Source organism: Simochromis diagramma, unplaced genomic scaffold (genome assembly GCF_900408965.1).
Source record: "Simochromis diagramma unplaced genomic scaffold, fSimDia1.1 OVJJ01000816.1, whole genome shotgun sequence".
In the NCBI taxonomy this organism is placed as follows: Eukaryota; Metazoa; Chordata; class Actinopteri; order Cichliformes; family Cichlidae; genus Simochromis; species Simochromis diagramma.
This window is the reverse complement of record NW_024386908.1, coordinates 7,079,704-7,103,138: the sequence shown is the minus strand read 5'-3', so window position 1 is coordinate 7,103,138 and position 23,435 is coordinate 7,079,704. Positions and strand designations below refer to the sequence as shown.

Here is a 23,435-nt window from a genome sequence, read left to right as displayed (position 1 = left end):
TGACCATTAAATCTCCAAATGTGGGCTCACTGTTTAATGCCTTCCTACGTTGCTGCTGTAAAAATAACTAAGGCTTTATCATTAATTTCAAAACAGTGGGGATGCTGTGTAAGATGTAAATGAAAATAGAATGCACTGATTTGCAAGTCCCATTAACCCACAGTTTATTCACAGTATAACACAGAAAACATCAAATATTTAAACTGAGAAATTTCACTATTTATACTAAGGCTGGAAAAGTAAGCGGTACTAAAGAGAAGCAGCTGAAGGAAAATTTTGAGAAAGATTAAAAAGATTGAGAGACTCTGAAGACATCTCTATGCAGAGGGGACAAGGCCAGAAATCAGTACTGGATACCTGCAATCTCTGGGGCTTCAGGAAGCCCAGCATTAAAAATATGACATGATTCTGTCCTTTAGATCACTGCATGGGCTCAGGAACACTTCCAGAAATCACTGTTTATTAACACAGGTTAAGCCTCTAGCATGCAAAGAAGAAGCCATATGTGAATGTGATCCAGAAACACTGGCGTCTTCTCTGGGCCAAAGCTCGTTTAAAATGGATTGAGGCAAAGTGGAAAACTCCCCTGTGGTCAGATAATTGAAATTTGAAATTCTTTTTGGAGAACATGAACGCCACATCCTCTGGAGTACAGAAGGACCATCCAGCTCGTAAGCCTGCATCTCTGTTGGTATTGGGGTCCATTAGTGCCTGTGGAATTAACAGCCTGCACATCTACCATTAATTTGAAATGTATATACAGGTTTAAGAGCAACATACGCTCCCAACCATACATGTTTTTCAGGGCAGGCCTTGCACATTTTAACAAAGCAATGCTAAACTGCATACTGGATCAATTACAACAGCATGGCTTCATAGTAGAAGAGTCCGGGTGCTGAATTGGCCTGCCTGCAGTCCAGACTTCTCACCAGCTGAAGCCTTCAAACAAGAATTGGAAAACATTCCTCTCCCAGAATTCCAGCAGCTGGTCTCTTCAGTTCCCAGACTGTCGTTACACAGCAGTAAACATGGCCGTGTCGCAAGTATTTTGTAACGCTGCCATCAAATTCAGTGAATGTGACGAGCCAATACTTTTCCTAAAATGGTATATTTGCTCATTTTTAAACATGTGATGTGTTTTCTGTGTTCTTCTGTGAATAAAAAGCGGCTCTATAAGATTTCATATTCACTACTTTGTGTTTTTAATGTACATTTCACACAGCCTCCCAGCTGTCTCTGCATTAGGGCTGTTAAGTCGTTTCGGAGGCACTTGTTGGAAAGGCCAACGCTATCAATGGAAAAACAAAAAGGAGGCGCGATAAATGAAGCACTTCAAACTGACAGGGTGGCATCTTTAATCAATGTATTGTTGACAACATAGCATGTTATGTTAGTTAAAATATCATTTGTGCTGGGAGAGAATTTGGAACAATCAACATATACATACAAGTAAAACAACAACAACAGAGAGAGGAAAAAAAAAATAGTATCCACAAACACTTTCATTCATTACACGCACACACACAGAGCACTCCCACCGGACCACACGCCCACACAAACAGACGCTAAAAGCTCGACAGTCGCACTGCTAGGTCTGTCAAGCAGTTTTGGATATTCTTCTGTTGGTACAAAAATGATCGTTTTGACAAAAATAATAATTTCATCAAGTGTGGTCGTCTCCCCTAACTTGCCCTCTCCACTTTAAGTCAAACTACTTGTTTTTATGTACAAGTGAGAAGGCAGTATGGCCGCATCAGTTGTAAATAAGGATATTTACCGCTAGATTTCTGGCATATTATTGGTTTTGTTTTTTCCTTTGTCATACAAAATAATATCTCTCTGAGGTAAGAACCGAGACAGTATCAAAATAGTAAAATGAAAATTTTACTGAATGTAAAAGGACTACAGGTTCATTACTTGCTGGATGACATATGACCTCACGGATAACAGCAGCGGGAAGAAGGAAAAAAAACAAAACAAAACAGGAAGATCGAATAACGGTCCGATGTTGTATCAGTGTGTGATTCGCTCAGCTTGTCTGTGTTTGAGCGCGATGGGTCTGAGCCAGTGGAGAGGAATGGGAGTTGGTGACATCACAGGCGTTATCAAGGTTGGTTACATGGGGGGGGAGCAGGGTCAGTGTCTGTGAGGGAACCTTTAAGAAAGAAAGAAAGGAAAAAAAGAAAGGAGGTCGCTGATGCTCTAATAGCTCCGGTGAGGCTGCTGCGGCTCTGTGGAGCTCCCAGAGGGCGTAGCGTGTGAAGTTATGAATGTGAAGCAGCTGAGTGTCTGAAGAGCGGGAACAAATTACCACCTGGAGGCTTTAAAGTTTAAACAAGACAGCCTACAGCCGGGGCAGCAGCTCTGTGAGAGTGCCTTTGAGCCTGAATTACCAGCAACGCTCACGATTACAGTGTCATGTGATTACGACTAAATCAACCCCGTGGAAGGAATCACAAATGGCAGTCCACAAACCCGAGAGCTTCAAATGTAATCCTTTTGGTGGCGCTACGTGAATTATGAGGAGCACCAAAGGATTTATCTCCTGTGGACTGTACTGAGATAAGTCACTCTGGTACTTTCACAACTTGGCGACTGCTATTAAAAAAAAAAAAAAAACGCAACTCTCTTTGTCCTGTGATGTCACCAGCTCCTAGCGCTCTACTAGAAAAATCCCTTCACTCTGAAAAAGGCCAACTCAGGAAATGACACCCACCACAATCTGGCTAAGATGCTCTGAATGGAAAGTTGATCAACTCCGAAAGGCATTAGCAAGCGAAACCCCCATTTACACCAGGGCAATAAATCCAAACCATTCCTCCCCTTCAAAAGTTAAGGCAGTGATACTAAGGGGAAATGCTTTTCTGACCAGCAACTATGCTCCACCGACTACCAATGCATAGCTGGTGCATGTTAGTGTCAGAAAGTACTCTCGCTTTTTTAATTTTTTCATTTATAAACCTCTTGTTTGCCAAAAAGTTAAACTAACTCTCCACTAGACTGTCACAACATCTCCTTTCAGAATAAAAGGCCGGGAAGAATGTTGTTTTATTCCCACGACAAACAAGCACATTTGCAGAAAAAGGAATAGCACACAGTCGTTTAAAGGAAGAAAACGTCTCTCTCACCCCGCCACACACACACACTCACTCACATTCACACACACAAAGACATCAGAACCAACACTGAACAAACATCTCAGCCAAGGCGCCACATATATGCACGTCATCTTTCAGAAACATATAAGGTTTTTGTCCTCTTCATTCCAGTGAAGACGATTTCTGCAATGTATATTTTTTTCACATCAACTCTTGGTCTGATTAACAGCAAAGAGTGGCCATTCACCATCATGAAGACCTAATCCAAAAAACCCCCCCACTCGTTAAAGTTCAGTGGGAACCATCTAATCTCTGGGCCTTTTTAATTTCCGATTGATTTAAATGTCTATTACTGAATGATTATTTGAATGTAATCAAACCTGAATCTGAAAAATCAATGAGAATTACAAAAAAAAAAAAAAAAAAAAAAAAAAAAGTGATTTATTAAGCCCCGTCTTCCTCGATTTGTGATTTTTGTGGTGTGATTTGGATTGTAGATCAAACCTTCATGATGGGAACGCGCTGTGGGCAACATAACAGTAAGTAAATGATCAGATATACCTCCAGAGATGCACCAATAATTTTGTGGTGGGACAGTGGGAGTACTTGACTTAAATATTGGCCTATTGTAATTCGTTTTGTTTATTTATTAATTGTAACTATTAAAAAGCAAGAACTGTGGAGGAAATTAACCTTTCATTACTCGTGCTCCAAGTCCGAGCGTTCATGATTTTTCCTTAAGTCCAAGTGTAATCGGTGCATTGTGATATACCGTGATCGTTTTCTTTCTTCACATAAAAGACAACGCTAAGTAGATTCAGACATGTATTTTTTTTTTTTCTAAACAGTTCTGTACAGGATACATGGAGAATGTTAACTCGTGTGGGTGTGGCTTCCGCCAGGTTCTTTCTCACTCATCTCAGGTGCATTCGGCACGCGGCCGTCGAAATGCTCATTCAAAAAACCTACAATCATCTCAAGCGCCCTCGCGCGTGTGGCGTCACGGAAAAGGTCTGTCGCCACGCCTCCTACCAGCAGCCGGACCAACATATTCGTTAAGCTGCAATGTAGCCGGCCTATCAGTGCAACGCGCTGGTGATCAACTTAGGGCAGTAGCACAAGGATTTGAATGTTCTAACATCACAATCACAACTTCTCTCACATCTTTTTCTTTTGCTCACAACAACACATTTTCCTTCTGTTCCCGACTCCCACCCCCACCCCCCGACTCTAAAGGGCTTTGTCACTGATCTGAGGCGTTTTTAAAGTTTCCCCACTCGGCTGGAGAACAGAGGGTGAAAATTCAGGAATTTTAAGGGAATCTGGAGTTTATAGGGACACACTGAGGGATTCTCAGGCTTAAAAAGTGGGGTCTATCAACAGTGCACACTACCTCCATTCTCTAGGGTGACAATGGAAGCCTACAGGTGAAAGATTGAAAGGAAAAGGATATTTTTTTGGAGGGTGGGGGGTTTGGATATTATGTGGGGATTAGCAGGACTGCACTCAGTGCAGCAGCTCTTCAAGCTCGCTCTCTTTGAGCTTAGCATTGTCTCTGACTTCGTCAAATGTGTACGTCTTCACAATCTTCCCATTAAGAAAGACAGTGTGCAACAGGTCCTGAAGGAAAGAGTAAAGACAAAACAACAACAACAAAAAAGTGAGAACGGCAGTGTTCGTATGAAATCAAATTACATGTGAACAATCAAAACAATTGAGTAAAGAAAAGGGTTTGTGTGAACTCACCACGCCATACTCCTCCAGATCGCCCTTGCCCTCCTCCAGAGTGACAAAGTCTCCGCTCTGGGTCCGGTGTAGAGACAGACGACCTTTCTTCGACCTCTTGTTGGGGTCTGCCACTGGATCCTTGAACACGTTCACCTGAGATACAGCACAAAAAGATCTATGTCACACTGAAACAGAAAGGACATCCCTGAAAAGTGTGCCTGGGATCATGGATGAATAAATAAAGATTTCCAGAAAGTGCACTTAAACAGCTACAAAGCCACCTAACAAATGTAGACCCATTCACCCGGTCCTCACCCCTAGTCCGTTAGTGACCACGTAGCTGCATTTGAATGAGCAGTTGAGCAGATCTCTGGTCAGTTTCTGCAGCAGAGCCCCTCCGGACCCGAAGGTAATGTTCTCAATGGACCATCTGTGTTGCTTCATTCCCTCCACAATCTGGGAAACAAATACACACAATCAAACCTTGCTGCTGCCTTCAAACTTTGAACATCTGGCGCCATGTGCCTGTACCTCTTGCAGTGTGTTGATATCCACTCCATCTCCTTGTATGACTCTAATGTAAGGAGGGAGAACCTTGAACCCTTTAGAGTTCTCCTTTGGTACAAACTTCTTCCCTAGAATCTCCAAAACCTGTAAACAGTCAAAGAAGAGAGGATGGAGGAGGAGGTACAGAGAGGAAAAGTTGAGTTTCCTGGCTGGGTTAAAGACTATAAATGAAAGTAAAGCCGTTTGTGTGACCGCACCTTCAAAACCGTATCGAGCGGGTTTCCTGAGTCTGGTCGAACGACGAGCGGGGCGTCTGCGCTGCGCATCTCGATCAGCGCCCGCAGGTCTTCTCCCCAAATCTTCTCGCAGGCGTTGTAGATGTCGTAGCTGTCGCTGACTATGGACACAGGCACGCTGGGAAACTGCTTGATGATGTGCTCGAAGGCATCTTTTTCATGGTCTTTCCCCCACGCTGTGATGGTACTGCAGAGAGAATGGCAGAGCTATTAAATATACATTTGAAGAAGAGTAAGACAGGAAAGACCAAACACAGTGATCGAGTGATAATGTCCCAGAGTGTCCAGAAGAGGGCGCTGCACTCCAGGTTTTAGTCTAAGACGAGCCCAAATATGATCTTACAGGTACTGTACAACAGCTGTGTGTACTTCTGATGCTGGAGTTCTTCTGCATCGCCTAGCATCACCAGTGTAGAGTCAGACAAGGAGAAAAAGGCAATAGAACCCACACAGAGCTCCTGATGAATACATCAAATATTAATGTTAATGCATCACGCACCATGATAATAAGGTAAGGTAAATGGAAAAGTGCAGAAAAACATGAAGATCTGGACTTTAGGCTTATTAGGTCTTGGACAGCAGACGCTTGTAATGATCATGTTGCTTTGTTTTAAGGATTTGGTGCTCTCTCCATTGCGTTGTTCCAGAATCCAACTTGGCCCTGAAGATAATTTTAGTTTTATGCGCTGCAGCTCCCGAGCTTCTTGGCACAACCCCAATACATGAAACGTGTGCAGTGTGCACACACTGCTGGCACTGATTTCTTCAAACTAAGGGTGACACACCTTTTCTCTAAAAATCAACCCTCCCTTTTCCTCTGGAATATCACTGCGACTCCTCCCACCGAGGAGGTAGAAACGAAACCGATTTCAGGAGGGAGGCCATTGCATAACAGTTGCTATAACAACTCCAGCCACTATCCCACAATGCACTGGTATGGGGAAGAAGGGTGCGCTGGTGCAGCAGTAACAGCGCTGGCGGCCAGTAGGAAGCTGCTGTGTGCGCGCGCATGAGAGCGAAACAGAAAGGGAGAGGTGTCTGTAAGCAGGATAAATGGAGAGAGATGTGCGCCGGGGCAGCAGCCAATCAAAACTCTCACTTCCAGCTAATCACAGCACCATTCACCAAATGAAATAGACGAACCACATAATGACTGCGAGGGTGACCAAGCACAAGTCAGGAGAGAAAATTAACACCATCATGAGCCAAACGTTGAATAAATATTCACTCTGGCTAACAAACATCTCTACATCAACAGCTTTGGCACATAATTAGGTGTTATTTGAAGCGAGTTTCCTTCTCTGTGGATGAAAAGCTGGATTTCAGAGCGGGCTCTTGGCCAAACTGTGCACCATTTCATCAAAAGCAGCAATACAGATGAAGACAGCTGAGATTTTCCAAGAGAACAGGTGAATGTGTGGCCTAAATGCAGATAATTAAAACTGTGTGCAGTAATTTAGCAACCTGCATGAGCTGCTTAAAGTTTGTGCAAATCTTTGAAGTCCCTTGAAAGCAGTGTTTCTCAGACACCCGTCATTACATGGAGTCTGGAAGTAAATCTCTAAACTGTGCGGTCGTATCTGCAATAAAACACAGCTCAGAACGGTACACTGCACAGACAAATATTCCATCTCTAAGCAGGAACATAAAGTCCTTTACAGATTAACACTAAATAAATAAGGCCAGTAAAGTAAAGCGTGTGTGTACCTGTGCTCGGCAGCGGGCACTGAGAAGCCTGGCACAGGGTCCTTTGTGCCATAGTACTTCTTAATGACTCCGATGCCAGCGACCGTGTCTGTGCCCTTGAAGTTGACCAGATGGGCGGAGGCTCCTATGCCAGCAGTCTGTGAATAAAGAGGATAGGGTGGGGGTTAGGGACCTTGAAGTGCTGTAAACAACCTTAAAGTGGAAATAATATGTTTCCCCTTATTTTCTCCTTTATAGGTTTGCAATTGCAGATGCTCTTTGATGGCTTTGAGCAGAGAAGCTCCGCCCACCTCCTGTTCAAACCTTGCGTTTGCAAGGGAGAGCAAAATGTGGACTAGACCAAGTCTTAATTTTCTTTGTTTTTGAAATCTCTGATGAGCTTTATTGTCCTTGTCTTTAAATTAACCAGATTTAAATCCTTTAGCTTTCTCCATACCTCTTGTGAGGACACGCCTCTGTAGCCGAAGTCATGTAGTTTATACTCCAGCCCCTCCAAATTCCCCGAAGTCTCTAAGAGGTACTTGGCAAGGATCTTCTTTTGCTCTCTAGAGTTGGTCGCCACAGTGATGGGATACCAGATCTGAACCAGGATGGTCTGACGGAGAAAGAAAGGAGAGTTCAGTTCACTTTACTGGATATTTATAACTTGTTCAGGGTGTCATTATGCTCCGAGTTTTTCCATGTGCATTTATTATAGCAAACAAGCAGGTTATCGGACTAAATATTCAGAACAGTTAATGGTAAGCAAAAAAGAAAAAAAGCAAGCATAGTCAAGTTTTTTTTTTTTCCCCTGCAGGCAACAGACCGGTGAATGTCTGGCCCAATTCTTCTGCTTTCCCAATATTTAAATGGTACTAAAACCCAAAACTAACAGGATCAGAGGGATCACAGCGGCCTGCTCATTCACCAAAGACAAACTCTGGGAAAAGCACATTCCTTGTTGCTTCATGTCAACTCTGGACCACAGTCAATGACTTTAATATGAAAACAAGTGGCTTATCTGTACTCTCCACCACCTGGGAAATTTTAGGAATACATAGTTCCTGCAGTCTGAAGCATAGAGCGTGATTCTGTGAAGATCTGCCAGTCAGTGTTTTGCCCTCGCTTTCTAAAGCTCTCCTCCTTGTAAATTCAAAATCCATTTTGTCAAAGCAATCATCAGATTTAAGCTGCGGTAAGAACAGATGATGCAGAAAAAGTTTGATAGAAAGAGAAACCTGTGGAATATGGTGACAAGAGGATTATGAACAAGAGCGCTAAACTAACACTATGTAACCGCTTACTGCGATTTCAACATTTCATGTTAGGAATGACAACCAAGTACTATGCTATGTAGGCTGAACCTCATTAACAGCAGATAAAGACACCAAGCAAGACTAAAACTCTAAATATAACTAAGGCTATAAAAATTCTCTGTTTACCCAGCTCACACTCTTTGTGCCTCCTAACACTATGCGGTGTGTTTCTACCTTATAACACTGAGCAGGTCACATGCATCCCCAGCCTAATTATAATTCCATAATATGGACACATGTGACTGCCAAAGAAAGTCCATGCGTACGCACACAGACATGCATTTGTAAGGCTATCTCTGTGAGGACATTCACTGACATTTAGCCCCCGACCCTGTCCTTTAATGCTAATGCTAGCCTTAACCTTTAAAACGAGTCTCAGCACTTAAATAGCTCTTGTAGGGGTTTCAGGAAGACCAAAATATCCCCACTCTCCACCTCTGGAACGCATGTCTTCATAGAGGTACACATAAAGCTTGAGCTGTAAATTTCTTACAATAAAACAAAAACTCTGTGCGCATGTGCGTGTTTGTTTCCTTGTCCGCAAACTCCTCCTCGACTATAAGCAGTTGAGCAACCAAACTTTGCACAGGCCGCTGAAAGTTCTTATTTATATCACACATTATCATGTCCTTTTGTTGCCTAGAAGGAACAGGTTAAAATGACCCACTGGTAGCATTTATGCACTAATAACACTGTTTAAAAGAACCGTATCATTTTTTTATTTCACAACAGTAACATCTAATTTATATCTTAGAAAAGTTGAGTTACGCATGAGATTTTATGATGTCAAGATGACATTGTGTTGCATGGCAACAGGCTTAAATCACCCTGTTTTGAGCCTTTATACACATATTATACCTTATAAAAGCATCTTATGTCATTTTTATCTAAAAAAATCAAATGATACACACCTAGTGGGGTGCTAAAATGCCTGTTTTTAATCATACAAACGCCATCTTTTTTGCAACTTTTTTTCAGTGTGATTAAGAGTATCGGTTTGCCAACTGCACAAACAGATCAAACAACACTGTAGCATGGGCATGTAGTAGTTATAACCAATTCTACATTTGTGTGGTAACAGATTAAGTACAGTGTAAGCATTGTTACACTGCAATTTTTCTATCATTGTCATTGTCAGGCGACAGTTTGTAAAGGATACTTGCTGCCACGGTAAAATGGAGGGGCAGTAAAAGCAACACTAAGAAGGAATGCACACCCTACACACAACAACAACAACACAACTACTCTGTCAATGTCCCAGAACAAAATGGACGGCGATAAGGAACCACAGAGCGGGATGAGAATGGGGAAGGTAATGGCAAAAAATAAATAAATAAAAAGGACAAGAAAGCAATAGAGAAGAAAGGGGAAAAAATGATGTGACAAAGAAGAAAATGAGAAAAGCGAAACAAGAAGGGACAGCAAGAGTGAAAGGGAAAGAGATAAATAGAGTATGACCTAGTGACGCAGCTCAAGGACACCAGTCTGTGGCTAATTTTACTTCACAGCCATGAAGAATGACCCCCCCGTGTGTGTCTGTTTATGTGTGTATTTAAATCAACCAGAGAAACTTACCAAGTGTGTGTATAAATGGGTTTGTGGACGTGTCGTCACAGTGCTCTTGGCTGTAGGTGACCTCCAAGTACTATGCCATTACAGAGTCGAGAGTGTGCGCGTCACATAATAGCTCCAAACGCAGACCACTTTCAGGATACATTAGACTTTCTGAACATACTAATATGCTGGTAAGTGTGTGCATATAGATTATAAAAAGCTTTTTTGCATCAGACAAACAAAAGAATGCCGTTTCTGATTAATCACGGCGTGATTCATTTGTAGGAGCAGTCAAACGTGATATTTATGAACTGGTTTGACATGGTGAAAAAAAAAAAAAAAAAAAAAAAAAAAAAAACCAGCACGAGACACGACAGCAGTCAGAAGAACAGAAAGTGAAAGTGAAGTGCAAGAAAGTGCTTGTTCCGCCCAGTCATTGAGGACAGCCTGTTCATGCAGCATTAAGTTCATGATAATCCTGATCTCAGAGTCACACTGTGGATCAGCTCAGTGTAAAAATGCAGTACTCAAACTACCAGAATAAAGTCACTCAAATCTACTTAACTTTCTCTGGAATTTTATGTGAATTATTTGTGAAACCTACAGTATGGTTACAAGACATTTGCTAAATATGCTTATTTGTTAGATGGAAATAGTGACATCATTCTTCTGTGTAGTAAAAAATAAAACTAAAGCTAATTAGATCATCGTAGAACAAATAGTAGAATCAGGAAAAGCACAGGTAGTCTGGCTGTGAACAAAGGTAAAATATGACATCATTACAAGACAAAATCCAATATGATATAATCTCAAAAAACTAGATCTTCCCTGCTATTTAAAAGCTTCTTCACTGACTTTGGGAAAGTCGATGACCTGCTAACATTAGCTAATGAACGGAGTCCGCAAATCAACAAGCTTTCACCGCCAACAAACACTGAACAGAAAGACAAGATAGCATTTTGCCAGAAACAACTTTAGCCAGGGAGTAAGCTAAGATGATCTAGCCAGCTGCAACATTTGCAAACTAGCAATACTGCTATTAGCTATACGATAGCTAATATTAGGTTAAGTTTTTATACAATGAATCTCATCTAATCAGATGAGTGACAAACACTGGGAAAACTACAGCAGTGGGGTATTCAACACCTACAGGCGCCATGCTTTACTTCTGAGGGTCACAACAGCCCCCTCCCAATCATCTTTTTTAGTAGCAAAAAATAATCTAATCTAAAAAACCTAGCAGTAGCTTGCTAGCCACCTAGCTATAACTAGGGCTAACCAATAACTTTAACTTCATTAGCTTTTTGAAAATCTCCATTCTGTATTTAGTGTTGACTCAACACCACAGGCACAAATTTTGGTGACTGTTTAGTTACGTATGAGCGATGTACATAAACTTATATCAGAGAATATAACTTGAAATATAAAAATTAAATACAATTACCATTTTTTTACAAACATAATAGCAGCATATGTGACGATGTCTGTGCAAAGATTAGTTGAAATTAGTCGAACCCGTTGAAGAGGAGATGGGTTAGATACAGACATATATTCATATATGCACTACAATCAATACAGTAAGACAACAAATCAATAATTTCCACATTAATGCCCCAAGACTAACTTTAGCTTTCTTGCTAACAATACTACTAGATAAAATACTAAGTGACCATAGTTCCATGATACTAAGTCATGAAGCAAAAAGTCATGTTCATTTTGGACAGCAATAAATTCTGTAAATATACAAAGCAATAATACCCAAAAGTGATGCAGGCCTGGCTATCCAGCTAGCTCTAACTGAACTAGACACCATATATCTGACATTGGTAGATTTGTTTTGAAGATATAAATAATCACATTAACAGTATATGCTCAGGTTATTCTGTTGATGTGCAGCATATCAGTTCATGGCAGTCTTGTATAGTCTTGAGTGGAGCTAGCTCCTCACCCTGACCTTTAAATAAAAAAGGGATCGCGCATTATGTTGTAGTTAATGAGTTTAAAATGTGCTGGTAGGTGGCTTTTGCATGCCTTTTACAGAGCCACCAAAGTGGTATCAATATTTTCACCGTGCTCTCAACAAAGAAGCGATTAAGTGTATTTTTCAGAACCACTGAGCTGTTTCAGTCTGCGGCATACAAAACTCAATTTACACTTCTTTTTTTGGCGTAAGTGTACAACAATGACCATATGAGCCTATTACTACTACATTCTTTGACTACTCAATGAAATCTCTACACTATCCTTTTGCTGCAGTTGTAACACGAGTATGTCTCCAAGTGGGTATTAAGCTATAAACTATGGCAGAATTGCAACTCAGTGAGATTTAAGAAATCATGAAGTGTCACAGGGCATGCTGCCAAACTAAATTGTTTATGGCTTTTATAAAACTATTACCTCTCTATTGTAATAAATGGGACCTAAACGTTGCTAATGTCTTCCTTCTTCTATTAATTATCAAATAACCATTAAATGGTATCGCTAACCCAGCAATGTAGTTTTAGTAGCAATGTGATGAGCACATAAAACATTTCACTGCTATTTGAGGGCACAGGGGTATGAAATTTATGAGGGCTTTTAACTTGATAGAGCTCTTCTAGTAGTTACACTGTGAAGGGGTTCTCCTGTGATTTAGCATTACACTGAAAAGCAACAGAACCCCACAAGACAGATTTAGACAACAGTCAAAATTTAGTTTTTGTTATAGATTACACATAAAAAGTACACATCAAATCCAGCGCAGTTTAAGGATATGGTTTTTACAGGGTACAGGGAAAAGGTAGAGATTTGATAGGGTGTTGTTGTCTAATATTTTCATGTGTGTGCAGGTGCATGATAGATATCTATATATCTATCTATCTATCTATCTATCTATCTATCTATCTATCTCTATATATATATATATATATATATATATATATATATATGTGTGTGTGTGTGTGTGTGTGTGTGTGTGTGTGTGTGTGTGTGTGTGTGTGTGTGTGTGTGTATCCTTGAGGTGTTAATGGGGTTATTGTAAATGTGTATATACGTATGTATGGATAGATAGAAACATATGTATATATATATATATATATAAAAAAAAAATTTAATAATTACACATAACATAATGTAATTGCAAGGAGGTATTTCTGTAGTCTATTGATACTAGATAGTGGAAAAGGGGCGGGATTAAATAAGCTTATGCTTCTTCCTGCTCCTTTTTGAACATAAACGTTATTTGGAGTTGTGGTTGCTCGTTTTCCTTTTGTTTTGCTTTGTTCATTTGTCTCTTTTAATTCTATTTTGTTGTACTTTTTCAACATGTTCAAAATAAAGATTCAATCAATCAATAAATGAATAAAACATGTCATGTCAGGGCCCTCTCAGATCCCACCCTGACCCGTGTCCATGAACCAAACGTACCTCCACCCAGTTAGTGAGCCAGTAGCATTCGGGGTCTGTGCTCTCCACTGTGAACAAAACATTGCCTCGAGGAATGACACTCCCCTCTGGCACCGCCTTGATTTCAATGGGCAGGTGTCCGTTGTATTTCTGTAAACACAAAGAAATGCACACAAATATATATAAGGTTACCAGCATCACTTTCCTGGATATATTAACAGATTTATATCTAAGCTATAGCAAAAGATTTTCAGAGGTAAGCCATTTACTTGGAGGGAAAAGTAAATTAAAGGGAAGTATTATGTTCATTTCCATAGTTTTTCATTGTCGATTAGGTTTGCATAATTCAGTTTAAATAAAACAAACAAACAAAAAAGAAAAAACACAATTTCCATCGAGGACATAACATAACAGTAGGGTACACATTTCCATCAGAAAAAACAAAAGCCAAAAAACTGTATTTTTGGTTGCCTGGGGTAGTGCTGTACTTGGCTCAGGACTATATTTTAATTGCTGTTAGAGTGGAATCTGTAAAGTAGGTTCTTACCATTTTTGTTTATTTGTTAGTAGACTTTAGATTTTTCTTTGCGTCTGTTAAACCCAACACCTTCTACACACAAATAATACATTATCCAGTGAAATGAACCATGTATTAATATTACAGACACAGAGAAGATTTAATGTTTGTTTCCTAGCAACAACACTAACGATATTATTTTATTATTAGCAGTAGCCACTACTTTGACTAACTAATAATTGCTAATAGTTAGATGGCTAAGGCTAACACGTACCATTCAAATTAACTGTTTAATAGATAAATGTTGTTGAAACTGATGCTTTACTGACCCCTCAGAATTCCTCATATAGTGCTGCTAGTGAGGGGGAGGGGCTGAGTGTGTGTTCCTGTTGGTCTGGTACTGTGATATGTGTCCAACGGTGTAGGCCATGACAGTTTTGTGTCTGTACTGCTGCAAACGAGCATCTGATAGAGGCATCGTTTTTAGTAATGATTTTTTTAAACAACTAGTTTTTAATTAAAAAAAAAAAAAAAAAAAAAAAAAAAAAAATTGCCTTAAAACAGTTTTCTAGCAACACACCAAATCTCCTGGTGACCTCTAGCTTCTCTGATGCGCGACACATCAACACCACAGTGTTTCATGTGGTAACATTACGATGTGCTTGTTTACATGTACACACAATTTTTTCCTTAATAAACCATTTCCTGAAACAGTCTGTATTGTTTAGGAAACCCGTCTACAAATATACCTATAAAAATGTTTCATCATATAGGAAAAAAGACCCAAAAAAAAAAAACATTTTTCGAATCACTTTCAGTAATCTCTTACCTCCAAAATATAAGTCCACCCCTTCTCATTAAAAACATCATCCTGGAAGTGTTCCCTGTAGACCTCCTTCGCCTCTTGAATCTTCTCTGGAGTTACTACTTTTCCTGGAGAGCAGGAAGTAGGTGGGGAATAAGGGAGGAAGTGGGAGACAGTACAGACAAAGAGGTTGGTGAAACAAACACCGCAGCACTGGTGTGCTTCTCTACTGTCCACCACGATAATCAAGTTTGAAGCTGCTGAGAAGGCATCTTTGTTTGGAAAACATGTGACACCAACTACATCCTTGTCTCATTTCAAGTCTGACTAGTTTCTAGTTCATGGAAACTATTAAACACAGCATACCACAGATGGGAAAGGATCTCTAAGGGGATACTGTGGTTTATTAAGAAATGCAAAAGAAAGGTCTGACAGTCTGAGAAATAAAAAAAAAAGTGTTACATGTGTGTGCAATCATTTTTATCGATATTTATAAAATCATGAAGTGTAAGTGGAGCTAGCTGCTTTCTTTTGTTTCTAGATTTTATACTAAGCTACTTTAATGTAACCCTCTTTCAACAATGCATTATCGGGTTAAATTCTCTGAATGGTGAGGTTTTCTTGTAGCTTTGGGTAAACAGAGGTTCTGTTTTTTTTTTTTTTTTTTTTTGTTTTTTTAACTTTCACTTGCTCATGAAATTAGTTCGATTAGACGATCGTGGATGCATCGCTGGTAGATGGCCTAATCGCTGTGCTCCGAGCGACGCTCTGCCGAGCCAGCTTTTCTCCCTCGGACAGCGAAAGAGCAGCTGTGCTTTTGTCCTCTCCGTCTCTGTTCTCTGTTATCCGTGGCACTCTCTCCACACCTCTGTTACCACACCATGAAATCCGCTTAACAGACATGAGGGAGATGCATTCTTTCGACACTCTCTCTTGCCCTCTCTTTTGCCTCTCAGGACGTGAGCGTCAGCGTTAATCATCTTGAGTTAATTAGGGCATAAAGTGTTTTGGGCTTATTTCAGGCTGGTCTTGTTTTCTCATTTCTTTCCCAACCTGGATTCTTTTGTTGTATGTTTGTTTTGTACGGCCTAATCAATGTGAAGCAGCACGCTGCAGCCTTGCTGTTTTTCGAATGAATAAAAGAACTGTTGCTCCAGGACTCGATAGAAACCACCTGCCCTGCTGAAGTGTCCTTCAGCAAAGCAATGACTTTGAAAAGCCTTAGGCACCACTGCTCTGCAACTTTCCCTGTATGCTGACCTTGCCCTGTAGAGGGAAGGCCAAAACAATAGAGTGCTCTCACAGGGACCAATCAAGTACTGTAAAAGGCCCTCCAAAGTCTGGATGTCGACTTTTTCAGCTATACTTAATTTTTTTTTTTATTAACCAGTAAAAATCTTTCGCCCGACTAGAGACTGAGGCTTGCTGGACCACAGCAAAATCGCGGTTGTGTAAACTGCATTCACAGCACTAGAACCATAACATCATGTGCACAGCTTGCTTCCATGTCTTGGTTATGTGATTTAAGTATTGAACTGTTACCCTTATTTAATTTAAGTAGACTGGAAGCACTTCTATTTACACAAACATCACAACGCGGTGGCTCCATGTGACCAGACTCCCTCCCATCTGTGTTTATTTGCCATTGAGAAGCTTGGACTTAGTTGCAAGGTCATATTGACTCATTTAGTCTGGCTACAGAGCTTTCACTTAAACAAAAGGCAAACTTACCTTTTAGATATTTGTGCAGGATGTACTGTAGGCCATAAAAGACAGTTTTGTCATATTTGACTTTTCTGTTTTTGCTGGGGTCTGTCCTCTTCTCGCGGCACTCGAAGTAAGAGTACACTTTACTCGTGTTGGGGGGGTACTGTTTATAATGCGTTACCTGCCAAAACAGAGCACAAGACAAATTAGACTGGCCATAAACAATGACTAACCAGTTTAACCGGGTTAGGAGAAAACTAAAACAAGAGCAGTCTGATACCGCATACCTCTGCCACAGCTGAAAATTCCCTAGACACAATGCATGAATAAATTTCTGGATCCAGGAACACTAAGACAACATCTCCAATTTATCTTATTTCAGTCTGAAATACATTGGTGAAGGTGTACTCACTTCTAAGTTGAGTCAAACCCCATCCAAACGTGATCACTAACTACTTTATTTTTTATTTAGTATGCATGTGTTAACATGCCAGCTGTGCAAAATGACTCACCTAGATTTTATCATTAGTGTCAAGAGGCAATGGGCCTGTACTGTAGCCCAGTTTCACAATGTATCTTGTACATTTTGCACTGTACAATACTGCACAAGCCCACCGTTCGAAGGAACTGATTTTATCTCAATGTGTTTTAAGATTGTGCAAAATATTTAGCGTACAGGGAATTTGGACCAACGCATAATGACCAACACCCTGCTTGATTTCAGAGCGTCGATGGGATTTCTAAAGGAAAATTGCAGCATTTTCAAACTGAAAAAAACAACTTATCTTTCACAGAAATGAAGAAATCCCATAGAATCGATAACTTGTTACCAAATAAACACATTTCACAACTTATCTGATTGCATGAAACATTTCAGTTCATAAAAGTGTTTCAATGTCATGCATTTAAAAAAAACAAACAAAAAAAAAACCACATTCAGGGAGAAAGAAGTCGGATTTGTCTCTCACACATACACATTTTCTCTATAAAACAGTTGTTTGGAGCTTTATGTGCACTTCTAGTGAAAATTGAATCCCCAGTGTCTGCAATCAAGTCAACAACTTAAGGCAAGTCCGGACATGTTTCAATAACAGACTCTACTATCATACCCATATGATACAGTCTCACAAAAAGGAGACGATACATAGTCAGTGGTAGCAATCAGTCATTAATTAAATCCCTAAATGAGCTAATGGATTTCCAGAGTGCACTAAAGATTTAACTCCTACCAGCAACGCTCCTACCACAACTAAAGTGCACTTACATTTAGAAATTATATTCCTGCCTCATCATGTGTCACATGAGAACCTAATGTGTACACAGTCAAAGTACGAGTCACAGTACAAGCAAGAGTCATTTATTATTGTTAGACATTAGACTCTGATCAAACATACCTAGAGACCGGCTGGTGATCGCCATAGTAAACACTAGTCACCAAGGAAAAATAAGTACTCAATGACCAGTTGGCAAGTTGTTGCTATGAAACCGATTGCTAAGGCCCAGTCACAAAAACCCATAGACAGTGCAGACTCAGTGGTAGCCTTCAGTTGCTAGGGAAAAGTTTGATTGCTGACAGGTTGGCAAGTGGTTGCAGAAGGCCATTTGCTTTCGCTAGGATGTGAAATTGATTCACAAAGGAGTTTACAGCGCTGCACCCAAAAAAAACCTTGCGATGGTTTTGGTCACTAACAGCTTGCGTGCAGTTTGTACGCTGACTTTTCTGAAAACACTAACTACTTGATAAGCATTAGTGAAACTCTAAAAGAATGTTCTCCATTTCCAGTTTGACTCCCACTTTTTCCAAGTTTGGTGGTTCTTTATCTTGATCATTAATATGCAAAGGGTCATGACCACAACCAAACAACATCTGGCAACACAGAAGAGCTAATTCGTCAAGTCAGGACTACACAATCTATTCACACCTACAGGCCAGTGGCCACTCTTTCAGTGATGAGGGTGCACACATCCTGGACAGGGAGGAATGCTGGTTTGAGCGCGGAGTCAAGGAGGCCATTTACGTGAAAAGAGAAAGGCTATCTCTGAACATCTTTCGCCATCTTACAACGCTGTGATTGCAGCCATTCCCCAACTCTCTGTGAATGATACTCGTGGCTATTGATCAGTGGTTGTTGATCAATGGTCATGACAATATCCATATAAAAGGTCAAGAACTGACCTCACAGCCCATTGTTCATTCATTGGGCTAGTTTCAGTCAATATGCTAATACACTCTTTAAAAGTTTGGGGAAACCTGCAGTCAGCTGAGACTGAAGATGTCACTCGGATGAGTGACAAAATGTTTCCCCCACTGAAAACGCTACATCCAGAAGAAGAGAATCAACTTTTTGGGCGTTCCTTACCCGGATTACTGAGCATGCATCAAGACATTAAATATACAGTAAGATACAAAACTGCTTGACACCCACATTGAGTATAGATGAGATAAATGTCAATGAACCACTCAGTTACTCTGACCCCCATGTGTGTCCTTTCCTCTGGGCTTTCGAGGACTCAAAATAGAGTCAAGACACTTAACATGACACTGAGTGCAACCACGTGTGTACATATTCACTGGCACCCACTGTATACACACACAAACACACAACCAATGCTTTAGAATGGCAAAACTAATCAGAGTTTCAAAGCACAAGCAGTACGTCCAATATTATTAAATGTCAGCAGAGGACACACGTATGAATATTTGATTATAAAACATCCATCTATTGTAACATGAACCTAATTACGACAAACAAGACCAACAACTGAGTTACACAATTCAGTTTTACAGTAACAGTATCAGTAATGGAAGGAGGTGCATGTAGTGGTAAAACCACAGAGTGCCATCACTTATCAGCACCTCTTAACTCTAAGGAGATGTTTGTTAAGTAAATCTTACTATTTTCATATATGAATAACTGGTAAGCAGGCTCTAGGTTCATAAATTTGAGGATATTCAGTCAGTCTGGGTTTTGTACTGAAAAAACTGATCAGACACAAACGCAACTGAAGTAAGGTTTGGGGTTTGTTATCTGCTTCCTCTTTTTCCTTCCTTCCTCCTTTAAACCCCTGATGATACTGAGGTAACTGAGGGTGTAACGATTCCAGGATACTTAAAATCAAAAACAACAAACATATACACTGACGCTGATCGTCTATGACAGCGCAGAAAGTTAATCCAATGTCAGTAATTTTCTCACACACAAGTTGCCATCTATAAACATCAAGTAATTCCTCCTTTGCTCTTTCGAGAGACTGGGAAGGAGATGATGAAGGCAGCCTTGTGAAAACGCTTGGACGTTTCACAAAAGTTCCTTAAATCTATTACCACAACCTTTTCCATCATCACCACGCGTGAAATGCAGTACATGCAGGGCACTGTCCCATTACCTGAAGTTAAGAGTTCAATTCAAAGACAAATAATGGAACAACACATACTGACAGTTCAGTTAGTCTGGTCCCAAAGATAAAATCCAACTCTGCAACACTGGGCTTGATCACCTCTCTGTAGTGGCACATGAAACAGCTCTCTGTTGAAGTGGCTTTTCAGCTTGCAGCCAGTTTTCAAAGACGCAAACAACACATGCAGTTGGTCTGTCCAATCAAGACACGCTGGAGAACCAGGTGAAAGGTATCAACAATTCTGATTAGGAAATATGAAGCAGGAAGTGCCGGGTTAAGCCGGACAGTAGGACCCGAACTTTCAAAATAAGAGCAAGGGGATGCATTAAAAAAAAGAAAGAAGTGCTAAAATGAAACCCCAGATACTTTAATGTAAGACCCTGGATCCCTGCTTACTTTCTCACCACCATTCACTCTGGATTTAAGGGTCAGAAGAGTGTAATATGCAAATGTGGTCACATGGTGACAAACTAATGTGGCTTTTCTTTAAAAATCTGTGCTAATAATAGAACACAATATAACTCCTCCCTGTCAAACAAGCAGAGATTTTTTTGAATGCATGCTTCCAGACAATAGGCCGGCGTGCCTTTGGGACAGAGAGTTTGCTTTTGAATTCAAGAACACAAAACACAAAGGTGCTCAGGTGGAGTTTGTTTTTATGTCCTGTGTGTGCCTTCAGTTGTTCTGAGAGACCAGCGAGCATTTCTTTGAATTAACCTTTCTCTTGTGGTCATGCACGGCCAAGCTACACATACAAGGTAAAGCTGGGTGACAGGTGTTGCAACACAAGTAAAACTTGCCTGCGCTGCAGTGAGGAGACATTTATCTGTACTGTCATTTGTCAGGCATTTGCTGCTTCTCCCTGGGCTTTAACTATCACTACTAGACTGAAAACACGACTTCTAACACAATGCTGTGCTTTACTTTGAGCTCACTTTGTTGCTACCTAACAAAAACATCTGTAGCCTTCTTCTATTTGATATTATGCAGCTCTTCGTGAGCTTTCTTAAGTTACAAGGAAAAACTGTTTTCTATGAATGGAAATGTGTGTCGGCTGTATTCTGATTTTTGACATTGTGGTGAAGCAGAGCAGAAAATGCTGGGTCTTTGTTTGAAATCTACTTTTTGTTTTCCAATAACTTGAATAAAGTCGGGTCAATGAAATATGAGCTCTGTGGGAGGATTTAATGGACTTGATGTAATTGTTGCATCAGGAAATATCCGATACTCTAGACTGAGTTTCCCTGTAGATGTCTCATAAAGGGGTTAACTACATATGCCCTTTATTAAGGTAGTCAATCCAGATACTTTAGACTTAGTTTAAAATGAAAGGAGGTGCCAGAAAGCTAAGACTTTATAGAAACCACTCAACATGAAACCGCCACCTCTTCCAAAGGGATGTTTCTGCTCATAAAAAAACAAAAACGCCCATACTATATAATATACATATACATCCACTTAACACCAGTCAGCAGTGGTCCTGGCTGTTCATCAATAATCCCAATCGATCAATACTTCTAGAATCAGGTATACGTTTACTTTCATTTTTTTCTATAGTGAAAGTTAAACTGTAATGAAACAATGAAATGAAACCAAAACCACTCATTTGGATGAAATGAAAGGTAAGGTGTGACTGCGCATTACACACCTACAGGAGATTTTGCAGGTATTTAAGTGAAGTTTTTTTTATTTATTTCCTTAGTAAAAAAAATTATTATATGGCAATGCAGCTGATATATATGGGTACAGAACATGAAATATTGAAGTATAACTCAACAGCACACTTAAGAGATATGTTGTAGGCAAATTAAACCACACTAACATTAGTGATAACACAATGAAACACAATGAAAGTACATCCATGTACACATACATTTAAGATGTTAGTTAGTTTGTTTGTATCATTAGACTACATTACCAAGTTTTTTGTTCATTCATTCAGCTGGTGTACATCTCAGTCTGAGCCTAGGTTTTAGTCGAGGTACTTGGGCTTCCTGCCTCTGCTGGTAGCCCCATACTCCCCTCTCCTGTCATTTCTGACTTTCTTTCCTATAATCAGCATCACCGAATTGCTGAATGGTGTCATGTGGCAGTTGGCCTGGCAGCCGTCCAGGCAACCACTTGCTACGTGAGCTTAAACAATACTCTAAGATCATTTGTCCTCTGTTTATATTGTTGGTTATCAGCGGGTTGTTTCTTGTCGTTAGCCAGTGTATAAACACTTACAACCCTTACCCACTGCCAAACATCTTAAACCCGCTTTGAAAGTCTAGCTGCCTTGTGATTTCTTTTTAACTTTCGTTTTCTCGTAAGTCATGAATTGCATTATGAGTGGTGCGAGCTAGCCCTATAGTGGCTAACACGACGTCGAGCTAGTGTGACTGAGCTTTTGCCCATGTGCAATTCATACAGCACTTGCTAGCTAGGGGCTAATACTAGCTTTTTTTTAATATCAATACCCTTCATCTCTCTCTTGCGCTCCCTATGCGCTAGCTAGCTAACTCAGCTAGCTGCGGACCATTATGACTAGCAATCCGAGGGGGGGACTGGTATGGTAATAGCGATCTTACATGAAATCTAGGGAAAAAAAGGATGCCTGCATTGTGAATGTGGTACACCGTCTCTGTTGTACCAGCCCTCTTCTCCCTCCCCCAACTAATTTGGCCTGCGGTGAACCGATGGATACCGGCCACACAGAACAGTGTGATGGCCTTGGGACTGATGATGAAACCACCTTGACTTTGTCAATTTTCACTCTTAACGACTCTCCCTTCACCTAATGCCTCGTTCCCCCGAGACCATCACGGGTACCGTACCTTGTATGAATCGGTCGCTAGCAATATGTTGAAGTCGGTGTCTCTGTGCTCCATCTTTTCCCTCCTTGGTTGTGAGTCGCAGCTGTCAGTAGGTTGTGTTACGCGCCGTGCTGCCGGAGACTCTCCAGCCTTGTGTGTAGCCTGGAAGGGGGAAGGACGGGCATAGAGAACGGGCGGGGGAAGGGGCGGGGACTCGGGGGCGGGCGCATACGTCACACCGAAACTCCGACGTTCGTCGTGTATATCCGGAATCACTCGGCTAGATTGCGCGTTGGGGGCTCTTACATGCAGTTCTCAAGCTGAGCAGATGAGGGCAGTATTGACCATCAAATACAGCTCCAACATAAGCTTTTGGACCTGCACCGTTGCTTGATTTATTGTAGGAATTCGAGTAAATCTTAATTAAAGACCCTGCACGTCAAAATATTTTAATTCATTCACCCAGTGTACAGAACATCACATACTAGGTTCTTTCACCTGTAAGAATAGTAATGGTGAAAGTTGTCTCACCTTCAACAGGTGAAAGTAAAAAGGCAGGTCAATGTTGGATAGTGACGAACACCATGCACATTTAACGTGAAGAAGCAAAAGTGAGTGAAAACACCTAGAGTACCTCTGTGGA

General features: G+C 40.6%; 1 protein-coding gene across 3 annotated transcripts; it reads right to left on the bottom strand.

Annotated features, from left to right (window-relative positions):
* Positions 1 to 1,338: 1,338 nt before the first annotated feature.
* nampt1 (nicotinamide phosphoribosyltransferase 1) lies at positions 1,339 to 22,962 on the bottom strand. Of its 3 annotated transcripts, none has more exons than XM_040035185.1 (11): positions 22,814 to 22,962; positions 16,623 to 16,779; positions 14,916 to 15,019; positions 13,591 to 13,719; positions 7,773 to 7,931; positions 7,337 to 7,473; positions 5,591 to 5,816; positions 5,358 to 5,477; positions 5,142 to 5,282; positions 4,845 to 4,979; positions 1,339 to 4,718 (listed from the first exon to the last, which is right to left on the bottom strand). In XM_040035185.1, exons 1-11 carry the CDS (start codon positions 22,865 to 22,867, stop codon positions 4,605 to 4,607), a joined length of 1,476 nt encoding a protein of 491 aa, XP_039891119.1. In that variant the 5' UTR covers positions 22,868 to 22,962; the 3' UTR covers positions 1,339 to 4,604. The 3 variants fall into 3 exon arrangements, with proteins under 3 accessions (XP_039891119.1, XP_039891118.1, XP_039891120.1); XM_040035184.1 differs by lacking the exon at positions 22,814 to 22,962 and adding an exon at positions 20,034 to 22,771; XM_040035186.1 differs by lacking the exon at positions 22,814 to 22,962 and adding an exon at positions 20,097 to 22,770.
* Positions 22,963 to 23,435: the final 473 nt, after the last annotated feature.